The sequence below is a fragment of the Myripristis murdjan genome, chromosome 17, assembly GCF_902150065.1.
Source record: "Myripristis murdjan chromosome 17, fMyrMur1.1, whole genome shotgun sequence".
Lineage (NCBI taxonomy): Eukaryota > Metazoa > Chordata > Actinopteri > Holocentriformes > Holocentridae > Myripristis > Myripristis murdjan.
This window is the reverse complement of record NC_043996.1, coordinates 15,520,252-15,533,588: the sequence shown is the minus strand read 5'-3', so window position 1 is coordinate 15,533,588 and position 13,337 is coordinate 15,520,252. Positions and strand designations below refer to the sequence as shown.

Below are 13,337 nucleotides of genomic sequence, written 5' to 3'. Positions count from 1 at the left end.
TGGGTAGAACATGTACTGTAAACCTCCATCCCAAACATAAAAGCGCATGACAAGTTTAAATGTATTCCCTAGCATGAAAGAGGTGTTTATCTGCATTTTACAGGGACTATGACTCATCATCATTCATCATGACATGAACAGGACACAAACAAGAGCTTGTTAACACGTATCACCAAAACAGAAATAGGAAACCCACCTCACGTTAAGCATTTTGGATCACTCACTTCTCACAGCTGGCCAAATTTTATTTCATTTCATTTTTTTCAGTGAAACTATAACTAGGAGGAGGTTTGGAGCAATTACTTGTGTCTGTGGTCTGTGGTAATGGTAAAAATAAACCATAGCCCTGGTGCTGTCAGGTAATCTCTCCTCTCTCCTCCTGTCTGCCAGGTGTTTTGGGGAGGACATGTGTCTCTCTATCCCAGATATCAAGGCAATAGTGATGGTCCTGCCTCCCAGTGAGCCGCGGATCACCATCACAGGATCGAATCGACTCGTCAGGCCTGCCAGTGACCTGCGGGGCCCGATGGGCGTCTCCCCCTTCAAGGAGCTACGCATCACCAGCACCGTGATCAAGGGACACAGCTCGCCATTCAGTGGATGTGAGTGGAGTGGCTGGCCTTTGATATGATGTTTCTCTCCTCTCACTTGGTCTTATAATATTATTTGATAACAGCTATCACTACACTGTGATTAGCCAGTAATGAGATTCTTACAGCATGCATGTAGCTCAGTGTATTAATTAATTGGCCAACAGGTTGTGACCTCCTCCACCAAAAATTGATGAAATTTATGTTTTCACCTCCATTTGTTTGTTTGTTTGTCTTTTAGCAATATCTCGCGCTATCACTAGTGGTGAGATTTGGATGAAACTTCATAGAGGAACTGGTAATGAGTGAAGGAGGAGCTGATTAAGTGTTAGACTAATTAGGCCACTTTTCAAAGTCAAAGTAATCGAGAGGTCTTTTAAGTGGCTCATTCAAAATTCACATTTTGGTCAATATCTTCAGAGTAAAGCAGAAAGATGCAGCTAGGTGTGTTATGTGGATATGAACAGTGCAGCATTGCTCTCTGGCTGCTCTTATTTGATTTTTTTCCCCACTCTGATTCAGGTAGTAATTCAGACTCAGTCACATTTTGACACATGTATTAATGTGCCTTTATGTTCATTTGATATTTGCTGTTCTGTAATTATGAATGTATTGGATACAGCCCACAGGCCAGGTGTGATGGAGGTGATGCATAACCTGGACTACTGTGATATACTGGTGATTGGGGAGGAACTGAATCCTGAGAGAGAGAGTCTGGAGATTCATCACAATGCTCTGCTGGGAAAACACCTGGACGCCACCAACTCCACCTCAGGAATATCAATATATGGTAGGACGGCAGTGGGGCAGGGGTGTTAATACTCAGATAGTGGGTGCTTTACCTGTTGGTGGGAACATTATGAAATGCAGTTTGGCAAGCGGGTGCAGGACAGACAAAATGCCAGAGAAAAGAAGGGAGCATCCTCACAAACAAAAATGTAAACGTACACTATATATAGTACGTATAAAATGAGGACCGTTTAGACTCAGCTGACAAATACGTTAATAAGCATGTGATTTATATTTGAGTGGGTTAAATGGACCCTCAGCAGTTTTTGCATAGTGTATATGTAAAGGATCAACATTTTGACAAACTGAAACATTGATCCTTTGCTAATTAGACTTTCTAGGAGCAGATTTGACAGTGTGAAGACACATAATGAAATTGACCCTCTTGCTCACTTGACATCTTATGCTGGTGTTAAAATACATAAATTCAGCCTGATTTTGACTCCAATTTGTTGTGACTAACAAATACCCAGCATTACATCAGTGAACAACTTTTTGGCAGCTTAAACATGTGTAATGACACTGAGGTTTGTTGGGCGAGTTGGCCCGCACCCTGACATAAAGTCCACAGTAGCACCAACAGAATTGCTTTGGCTTTTGAGAATAAATTATAATCGAGTTTTGGTCAGAAATGTCAATTCACTGGGATCCTTAGCTGTGGCATCTGGAGATAATAAACAAGACCCTTGGGCTGAAATTATGCCATTAGGTATGGCAAGTGCTCATGTTTTTGCAAGCGGCAAGTGCTGATATTTTGTCATAAACCCAGATACATCTCAAAATGGAATTATATTTCATTGGACTCTCATATATACACACCATTATTGTTGAACATCTCCCATGTAATTACCTACTGAAGCCATCTGAATAGTGCTAGCCAGACCGTTGACTTGAATTTTTTGCTCAGTGCAGTTCACTCATAAGAGCAGGACAGGAAAACGCTGCAGGAAATGTTAAAGTAGATCCGTCCATCATCCTCCTCGCTCAGACTCCTGCTCTCTGTCCGGCCAAAGCAATAGAGAGGTAGAGAGACACCGAAGCAGTCTCCTCTCTCTACTGTCCTCTGTCCTACTGTCCATGTCCTCTGTCACTTTCCTGACAGTGTCCCAGCTCTTCTCATTCTCCTCCCTCTGGATGTTTTAACGCTTTGTCTACTGCCTCCTTCATTATCAGGCATTTTGCTTCAGTGCTCACTTGGCTTGAGAGGAGGGTCAGTCTCTCAGCTTCAGAGTTTTTCACTGCGACTTTGCCCGCCTCCTCAATCTCTTCCTTTTCCCTCTCAGCTGCAGACAGTTTTCCAACCAGACAAGTCAGGTGCTCGTTTTTGACAAACCTCGTTGTTTTCTTTCTCTCCAGTTTCTCCTGGGCCTCTCTGGGATCTTTCTCCATCTGCCTTGTCTTGTCCTCATTCATTTTTAATTTTTATCTCTGTAGTCCAATGTATGTGCAGTTAGCCGCACTGAGACATCATTGATTTCTGGTATGCTTAAGGGGCCTGACTGGAAATACGCATCCTTGTGGTGAGTTTGGAATTTTGCTCCTTCTGAATGTGTAAAATTTCCTTTAGGCAGGAAATCGTCCAGTCTTTATCCATTACCGCCTCCTCCATGATCTGACATTCTGCATAAGCTGTCTCTTGCTTTGAGGTTTCTTGTGGTTGTGATCTTCTTGGCCTCCTCAACTTCCCTCCTCTCCGTCTCAGCAGTGGACAGCTTCACAACCAGCCCCTTCTTTTAAGCAGCCCACACATTTCTCTCCTCCTCCCACTTCCCTTGTGCGTCTCTGATGTCACTCTCAGTCTTCTTCACCATGTACCCCTTTGTTTTGTTCTTTTTTTTCACTGCCTGTCTGAGTTTGTCGATTATCTTTTTGGATTCCTGTTTGAGAGATTTGTTTCGAGCTCGCAGTGATTTAATTTCAAGGGCCTGTTGCTCCTTTTGCACATTTGACAGTTTCTTCTAACAATCTTATCTTTTTTTGCCATTTTCTGGTTGAGGACTTCTTTTTCTTTCCCGATTTGTTCTTCCAATCATCCTGTTTTCAACATCCCGGTCCAGGGGAGGCAGGTCTGTGGCAGCCTGGTCCACAGTAGCATGACCTTTATAGCCTGATGTCTTTGGATTTTCTCATTCATCCAGGTCATCGTTCTCTTTGGGGAAATTGAATCGTAGGCAACTGGACTTGTATTTGTCTTAGGAAGACGTTTCGCCTCTTATCCAAGGGGCTTCATCAATCCGTACGCATCGGTCTTTCTAGTCCGCACTAGTCTGACTCACAGCAGCCTGATTCCAAGTAGTGTGATCTTTGGCAGATTGGTCGGTGGAGGCCTGGTCCACAACAGACCGGTCGAGGGCAGCCTGGTCTGTGACATTCTTGTCCTCGGTAACTTGATCTGCGGTCTGTTGAAAAATCTGTATTCTTAAATCAACAGCTACTGCTAATATTGTAGAACAACTAAACTAATGCTTCCACTCTTACAGCTATCACTGCTATGATTACAGCTATTATTACATGTAGAACTACTGTTACTTAAATGAATACAGCTTACACCACTACAACTTCTGCAAGGGTTACCACAACTTCCACTTTACTACTCTGACCTGTGCTCATAGGCTTACTGCAACTTTTTATGGTCATGATTCTCAACTTAGTTTGTGGAGATATCTGCCACAGTGTTTTGAACTGTTTCCAGAGCAGACAATCATGTCAAATACTATAGGCTATATTTAAAAATATAAATCATGCTATCTATAAACAGAAATGAAATGCAAGAGACTTCTTCTGAATCAAAAAAATCAAACTGTAGATTGGGTCAACCAACTCTCACACTAAAACAATCATGAATAAAAGGTTTCACCTCCAAAATGTAAGACTTCAGAAATTTAAATTAAGTTACTAACGTCAGATGTCTGGGTCGTTGAGGCCAGCAGAGAGGCTTCAGGTTCTTTCCTCTGAGGAAAAAAAAAATAGATCAAGATTTGTAATGAGATAAATGACAACTGCTTTTTAAAAAGGCAAGAGACTGAAAATGAATGATTAAATGAAAGATTAAATATTTGGTCAGAGTCTCTTGATACAATTTTACCTTGTTTCATCTGTTTGACTTTCCCTTAATGTCTGTACATCTAAAAGAAAGAAAGAAAAAATATAGCATCAAACCGTTGATATCTACTTCCATGGCATGTATAAGAATGAAAATATCAGTTGTTAGCCTGAATAAATGTAAGTTTTGGGACAACTGTACCTGTGACACTATGTGGTTTTAAGTGACAAAGGCTACCTCTAACACCTTCCTAAATTGTCTGGTTTAGGTTTAGTCTTTGTATACTTTTGACAACACTATGTGGCATTTGCATCAAAAGTGGCTTTTAGTAGCCTATATGCTGTGAAATAACAGAAACACATACAGCAACGCTTAAAGAGCAGTTCATATTCACATGTGTGCTCTTACATTACTCAAAGAAAGTCTCTGAAATACATATTCAACAATAATGGTTTATTTTGAAGGTTGTAGCCAGACGTATTGTTACCGTCTACGGTCATTTCAGATCAGAGACCTGCTGAAGGTTACATGAGTGCTTGTACGTCTGCCACCGGTTTATTTTCATTCTGCATGGTGAAGGCCGAATGAACCACTGAATTGAACGAACTCAAATGAACGTTTCACCTCTGCCTTTTTCTCTGGGACAGTTTTTTTTTCAACAACTTCTTTGAACAAACAAATGACTCTATATGCAAACCACAATTTGTACTGCCCATTACACATGTAAACACTCTAGGCTATTTAAAAGCATAATATGGTTACACAGACAAAGAAACAAGGGAAGAAATGGAAAAATAGCCTCAGCCAGGGGGTTTCAGACGAGAACAACAGAGGCAATACAGGTTTTGTCAGGTTTTCTGTTCACATTGGTAACCAGATGCCATTTGTAAGTTCATTGACCAGAGCAGGAAAAAAGGGTTTATTATTTGTACTGGAATTACAACTGTGAACACAAGCGGCACAAGAGGTGATGTCACCATGAATGTTTAATATAACATGAGGACCACTGTAATAGACAGAGACATTATGCAGTCCATTATTAAACGGACACAATGATGTGCTAGATTTAAAGTTTCTGTCTTTGCTGTGTGTGCAAGGTGTGGACTCCATGGCCCACTACGAGCAGGCACTGAGACAGGTGCGCTACAGGAACTGGCGACCTGCCACCCTGAGTGAGAGGAGGTTCAGGCTTACTTGCTCCGAACTCAATGGACGGTACACCAGCAACGAGTTCAATTTGGAGGTTAGTGTTCTGCCTTTCATCCATCATCTCTCAACTCTCCCTCACTCCCTCGCGTGTGCCTGGTTGCTTCTCTCTCTCTCTCTCTCTCTCTCTCCCACACATCCAACATCTATCTTTCATCTTAGCCCTCCTCTCTGTCGTGTCCGTTTTTCAGGCTTGCAATCAACAACTCTATCAATCTTTCTCACGACTTCTTGTGCTCAGTTTATTGCTTCTGCCACTGATGTTGGGTGGAGGTTGTTTTTGCCTCCATTTGCTTATCTGCTGGTCTGTTCATTCGCAAGGTACCTCAAAATCGTATGGGGAAAAAAATGACCTGATTTAATTTATGACTATCCAGGTCACTCAAAGGTCAAAAATCACATTATCTCTGAAGCATCATTGAAAGATGCAGCTAGGTGTGTTATGTTGGTGATTGTGCAGTGTGATACTTCTGTCTGTCACTTTTTTTTTTTTTTTACGTTTCACATCAGGCATCATCTTGGTTCCTCACTTTTTTTCCCATTACTGCTCCTGTTGCCACCATCTTCAACCTTTAATCGAAGTCCATATTTCAGAGGCCAGATGGTCAGATGGTTCTTGTCTCTTGCCTCATTTTAGGTCAGTGTTCTTCACCACTCAGCACCCGTGGAGCACGTCAATCACATGGCTGCCCAGTCCCAGTACCTGAGACCTGTGCATCATCCGCTCATGATACACACTCTCAACTCACACATGTCAGGTAAGCCATGTATGTAACACAAGAACAGTAGAACAATAAATGCAGATATACAGATGTTAGCAACAGTCTGCTTTCACAATGGATCTATCTATCTATCTATCTATCTAGAAAAAAGGTATAACACCCAAAAGGGTGTTATACCTGCAGATATTAGCTGCAGATATTAGCTCTTGTTATGGAAAGAACTGCTCAAATCTGCAGTTGGCTACCTGCAGTCAATATAATATAATATAATATAATATAATATAATATAATATAGTGAATAGCTGGGGAGCAGGAATGAGATTCATGAGAACTGGGGCAGGGTGTAGTGTTTGTTATTTTAATATAATTTCATTTTAATATTTTAATGTCATAGGATACAGGTTTACAAGATTTTTCATGTTTGGGGACCCCAAGTGTATTTCCTGTGGGCCCACATTCAATATGATTTTGTGTTATTAACTCTGGTGTTCATTATTAAATGTCATATTTGAGTATTGACTAATAGATTCAAATTGGTGGGATTGAAACCTAAAGTTAAAATAATTACTCATAGCCTACTTTGTTAACTGTAATGAATTACATGATAGTGAAATTAAAATACTCACTTTTCAACAGATCTACTGGAGCCCCCTGCAGACCCCTTGGGCTTCCCAGTCCCCACTTTGAAAACCACTGTCTTAGGACAAGTGTCCTTAAAGACAGCTGTATCTCCAACTAAACATAGCTGCAGGGGGCAAAATGTGCCAGATTTTGTAAACTGCACACATTAAGCGCTTACAGTAAATGTTGACAGCATGACTGGCATTGTGGGATAGTACATAATACAACCACTTTACAATTAAAAACAGTGTGTGTGTGTGTGTGTGTGTCCTTGAAATAGGACAGACATAAGCTGGATGGACACATAAGGATTTAGAGGCAGCAAACAGCATAACAAAAACACCATCAACAACAAGGGCGTTAGGAGAGGCAATTAAAAACATATGGCAGCAGCTATAGAGAAGTTAGTGTGGTCATTTTGCTGACAAGCAGTAGCGAGGGTACCTGTAAATGTTGGCAAGTCCTTGAGGACAGATAATAATATACTGTTACATAACATATAAAACTGAAGGTGTTTCTTCCCCTTGTGTCCTCATTGTCCAGGCACAGCTCCTCCGGCAGCGACCGTGGTCATCGTGGTGTGTATCGCAGCCCTGGTGGTGATCGTGGTGTTCGGCATCTACAGGATCCACGCGACACATCAGGAGGGATTCAGAGAAGAAGAGGAGGGGGTCAAGGACACTGAGGTGGACTGGGAGAACTCTACACTCACCATCACTGTCAACCCCATGGAGGTACCTTATTCACATGTACAGTCATTCAGTCTCACTCAGTGTTAAAATCATGTTTTTCTTAAACCAAGTGAAAAAAAATGCCAGTGGGATGAGATTTTTCTAGGAACAAATGTAAATATGTTGAAAAGTTAAGGCAGATCAACCCACCAGCATCAAGAAAATTGTGGAAACAAGTTGATTAATGTTGGAAACTAGTGGGATAATGGTGCATGGAGCTTTTTTTGTAGTGTAGTGCATGCATGACTATATGGACCTATGCTTTTTGACAGTATAGTATGTAATCACACATTTATAGGCATGAACTATCACAGCACACTGCTTTGATATTGTTCTGTCTAATGGGAATAGAGGCCATGCACAGCATCTCAGTGAACTTTAACTTGTAAAGGGATTTATCTGACAACCTTAGTGAGCCTCACTCTGCTCTCTAGAACATCGGTGGGCCCCAGACTCTGGAAGAGGTAAGAGAGGAAGAGCATGAGGAGGAGGAAGAGGAGGAAGAGGACGTACAGATCGGGGGAGTCTCGAGTGCCGAGTCGGACAACAGTGATGAGGACGAAGAGGAGGAAGATGAAGAAGAGGACGAGAGAGAAGAACAGAAGCAGAAGGGAAAACTTGAGTGGGACAATTCCTCCGTAACATATTGACCAGGCACACACACACACACACACAAACACACACACACACACACACACACACACACACACACACACACACACACACACACACACACACATGCACACACACACACACACACACACACACGCTGTTAACCATTTCTCTCCATGTCTTGCTCTCACACACACACACTCAGACACCCCATCTCATACTGTCATACATGCTCGCACACAAATCCACAGACACATAAACACAAACACACACCAAACTCCAGATAAAATAATTTACAATCTGCTGTGAGAACATTACCCTCTCAACCGTTTCATGTCACCATTTTTAATGTAACATCCCCCTCTGCTGGACAAAGTTAGAACTACCACCAAACCAGCCGCAGTCCCACAGTGTTGGAAACACTCTGGAGACCACAAACATTATTCATGTCACAACAAATGAAGCAGAGCAAAATTGAATGCCCAAAAATCAAACTCCTCTCTGTGGCTCGTTTATATCTGCAGAAATAGTTGGAGATTTTCTGATTCAGTCAGTCCAAACTGTGATTTTAAGTACTGATCATTAAAAAAAAAAAAAAAAACTTTCTGAGCCAAACAATCTGGAAAAGGGATGTGCTGACACAAAATTTCTTTCTTGCATTAACGCAGGGATGTTGTGTTTCTCTGTAACATGTAATACTTGCGATGACATATGTTCTCGGGTTGCTTTTGTGTTGTTTTAGACTCTTTTGTTAAGATATTTCTTATTTTTTTATTAGACTGGCTGAGCGGTTGGTGAATTGCCATTAAAAGAAGATTAATATAATAGTGAGGTGTATCTACAAACTGAGTTTAACATTTTATATCTTATTTCTTTGGTCGTTTTGGTTGTTTGGTTGGTCAGTTTCTTTCTTTCTCTGCTTGCTTCTCCCTTGATATGATGAGAAAGAAAGCAACTACCCAGTAGCCTGCTTGTATGTTTTTATATAACTCCTTTTGGCAAAGTAGGTATAGCGTAGCTGTACTGCCATTCATGTATAGCCTCTGTTCTCTTTTACCCTAACATGTCTGTTCTCGGAGGTCTGTGTGATCAGTGCCAGATTTCCCCAAATGCATCTTAGTGCTATGGTTCTTAGCTCTTAGATACTTAAGGGAATCAAAATCCCCGGCAAGTTATCTCGTAGCATAAATGTAGGTTCAACACGTTTCATCTTCATCCTTACATATATACAAAGCGGAGTTTAGCGCAGTGCTGTTGAGTGGGCCCTATCCTCCATCCATAGTCTCCCAAACACATCTTAATGCTAAAATAAACATTCTTCCATCAGGAGCTGGTGGAAAAAGATCATTTTAGTGCTAAAATGCTCTGGGAAACAATAGGTGATCTATGTCTTCTACCAATATCCATACTGTGGCCTAACTTTGCCTTTGATATTTGATTCTAGCAGCCGCAGTATCAGTCTGCTTTTCTAGTGGGTGTAATGAAATGAGGGTATTGGTTAGTGAGAGGTACTCCGTCTTTCTTTCTTTTTCTTTTTTTTTTTTAACTCCATGAATCATCCCACTCTGACAGAGAAGCCCAGTAATAATTTATCCAAGGTCAAAGATGTAACAAGCTTGGTTGGTTTAAGAGAAGCCTAGCGTAGATTTTAAGACTAATAAGACGGGATGAATGTGTATTTTATTGGTGTTATGAAGTGATCACCTCCCATCACAGGTGAGGTGCTGCACCACAACTAGAAGCATAAAAGCAAAGTGTCATTGATGATGATTCCTCCTAAGGATATAAGTAGCCGAGGCCAGTTTTCCTGCCTTGGTTGTGACATCATTATAATAGATACTACATATGCTAAGATCAAATTAAATTCCATAGTAAACTTTTGCAAATCCAAATGTGGGGTTCATTCTCAAAGGATATAAAAATACAAAAAGTACAAATCCCTATCACACTGGCCATTTCTATCCAGAGAAATTACTTCCAGTCCCTCAGTTTCTCAGATCTGGAGCGTCAGTGACTTTTACTCCTCATGAGGTTTGTAACAGGTACTTCCTCTAATCACCTCATTCCTCTGTTGGCCCTTAAGCACCTGTGATCGTGATGTCATCATTGTGAGACAGCTGATTCCCTTCCCTTCTCCCCTCACCATATTGTGCATCGTGCAAACATTTAGAGAAAAGATTCTTTTAAATATGAAAACAGAGCTTGTAAAAATGTTCAAGACAGTTATTTTATATATCTGTTTCTTTTTCTTTTTGTAAACAAAATGTTTGGGATTCCTCTCTCTCAAATGGTCATCCCAGTGCTTTCTGTATATTGACCAATAAAGACTTGTTTTAGAATCGACATGGCTCTCCTCCTTGTTTAATAAACATGATACTGAAACACGTCATGTGTCTGAAGTGATTGATCAACAGGCCTACTGTATCGATAGCAGTATTTCTGATCAACATTGACCTCATTTTGAGAGGACAGCTCACAGATTTGGTGCTTTGGCCCCAGCTGACACTCTATCTGCTGAAATGTCACCACATTTCCCCTCTGTGGACTCTGCTAGTATTACCAGGGAGTACACCGGGTCTTTTTTACTTCAGGTTAAAGGGAATATTGTCCCATCTTGTTCAGGTTGTCCTACAATAGTAGACTACTCCTGCACCTCTTGGGTATTGGCTCATTGGAAACAGTTACACTTTTCTCTTCCGGCAACTACGCAGGAAAAAACATGAACTTTTATTTTGAAATGTGCCGGACGTGGCGGCGCCTGAGCTTGACGCTGCTCAGAGCCACAAACGGTCAAACTTCCACCGCGTCCTGCATGTGTCCCTTTTTTCCAGGTAAAACTGGTCATAACTTAATGTTACCCCTTATTGTAATGTTGCATAATGTAGCCTGCATTTATCTGTGTTGTTTAGTTATCTAAAAGGATCAATTCACCTCTGGTTTTAGTTTCCAACTTCGGCCAGGTGTTGCTCATCACTCACCTGGGTTGCCAACGGATCCTGTATATAGCCTACATTTTCAGCGTCACTTGCCTAGTAACATGGTTTGGACTTATAATAATAACAATAATGACAGTAATTTTACTTATATGAATATCGTTTGGCTAATGCCTCGAGTAAAAGTGATATTAATGAACTTAAAATGATATTTAATGAACTTTTTAAACACAGCAAGCACTCTTGACACAGCAACGCCAAAGTAACTTGTCATCTATTTTAAATATAATTCAGGACTATTTTTCTGTCAGACAGGCAGGTGCTGCTGGGTGTCATGTTAGGTCTGGAGGTAAATACAGGGCAGACTCAGAGCTGTATGCTGTCAGCTGGTGGGTTAAAGTGGAGTTGTGATGAATATGCAAGTTTAGGCCTTTTTTTTTTTTTTTTTACAATGGACTATATTGATATTTAGCACCCTTTCTGAAGACATGACTATCATGTTTTTATGAGCAAGAAGGTGGCATAATGGTGACAGGAGGAGAAGAAAGGCAAGACGTGTTTTTGTTTTATGTTTATGATGGTTAATGTTGCAGGTGCAGAAGAGCTGTACTCATGCCAGTTAGGAAAAGGTCTGTTCTGATTCTGGCAGTAATGTAAGAACAAACACTGTTGTATGTGAGGAGAAAATTAAGCTTTTATCACTGCAGCCGTGTTTCTTACTGTTTCAGTGTCTTATGAAGCAGCAGCCAATTCTGTATTACTGTATTACTCTTCTGTTTTGCTTAACGTCTTGCACTTACTTGCATTGGCTCAGGTAATAGGGTCAACATTTTGAAAGTGTTAATACTTTCCATGTACATTAGTGTTATGTGAGGGGAAAAGAGGAGTAATAGTAACAATAAACCCAGGGAAAAGGAGCAAGGAAACCAGAAGTATAAGGAAAAGTGAGGAATTAATTAACAATATAGTTCAAATCTAACCTCCCAGAAGGGGGGTTAGATTACCGAACCTGGTACATCACAAGTCGAATAGTCAAGTAGACTGGCAACATGCAGACTAAAGATTACCGTCTGCATTTTCCTCCAGGTCTTTATACTCCAGGCCCTGATCAGTGTGTGATCACCAGTGCGACCAACCACCGAACAGAAAGAGACACATGACACCACAGCCATAACAATTACTAAAGTGTTGAAAGTGCTGATTTCAAATTTACCTTGTTTTAGGATTTCTAATTTCAGTATGCATAGGTTTTGATAAAAAAAAAAAAAAAAAAAAAATTGATGTGTGCAGTGATGAATCGAACACCCCTCTCAACATTTTCTCAAAGCTTCTGCTCATGTAAGAAGCTGAGTGGTTCAGGCAGCCAGCGGAGAGGTGTTAAAATTAATGTCTTCATAAACTGTAGCTATTAAAACAGTGGCATGGGCTCGCAGGGAATAGGAGGTGTGTGTGTGTGTGTGTGTGTGTGTGTGTGTGTGTGTGTGTGTGTGTTGACCTCACAGATTGGTCCCTCGGCATGGCTGGGTAAGGTGGGCGTCAACAGGAAGCCAGCTGGTGTTGATCTGGTTTAATGGGCTGTTATAAACTGGTAGAAGGACATACATACACACACACATTTTGTGTGTAAAGTGCATAAGCATATTTGCATAATTTGCATAACATGTCACTGTTATACTGTTATTCTGGCAGCTCAAGTTGTAAGAGAGACATTTTGCCTGTCAGTTGAATCAGTCTTCCTTCTGGTTTGTTCACCACCTAGTGGTAAACTGTACTTACTACAGCTTGCCAGAGCAGGCTGATGCTGTTGTGCTGCTTGACAAACTTATCTTGTGTTATTTTGAACTATTACTACGTTACAACTACATATCAAAACACATTTAAGAAGTCTCCACAAATTGACAATGCCCTCTGATTGCCATTCTATAAAATGAATCGAAAAGCTGACCAAAGTCTAATGAATGTTAATTAGATCCTCACCAGCGTACGGCACATTGTGGTTATCACTGATAGCGGCCCATTAGTTTTAACTGAACATCCAGCACTGGCGGGAGGTGATCAGTGAAAGGCACATTAAGCTACTAATTAGCCTC

The 13,337-nt window shown here is 40.9% G+C and overlaps 2 protein-coding genes across 3 annotated transcripts in view; both read left to right on the top strand.

Annotated features, from left to right (window-relative positions):
- LOC115374611 (calsyntenin-2-like) overlaps positions 1–10,657 on the top strand; it is a 179,868-nt gene extending 169,211 nt beyond the window's left edge. The window contains exons 13-18 of the mRNA XM_030073590.1: positions 391–602; positions 1,213–1,380; positions 5,520–5,665; positions 6,266–6,386; positions 7,515–7,705; positions 8,137–10,657. Of these exons, the coding sequence (XP_029929450.1) occupies positions 391–602; positions 1,213–1,380; positions 5,520–5,665; positions 6,266–6,386; positions 7,515–7,705; positions 8,137–8,352 (1,054 nt within the window). The 3' untranslated portion in view covers positions 8,353–10,657. The remainder of the gene's footprint in view (positions 1–390; positions 603–1,212; positions 1,381–5,519; positions 5,666–6,265; positions 6,387–7,514; positions 7,706–8,136) is intronic.
- Positions 10,658–11,101: 444 nt separating this feature from the next.
- Positions 11,102–13,337, top strand: part of LOC115374612 (GTPase IMAP family member 4) — a 29,971-nt gene continuing 27,735 nt past the window's right edge. The window contains exon 1 of one of the 2 annotated variants that reach the window (XM_030073593.1): positions 11,102–11,145. In XM_030073593.1, the coding sequence (XP_029929453.1) occupies positions 11,127–11,145 (19 nt within the window). In that variant the 5' untranslated portion in view covers positions 11,102–11,126. The remainder of the gene's footprint in view (positions 11,146–13,337) is intronic. The other variant, XM_030073591.1, reaches the window with a different exon arrangement.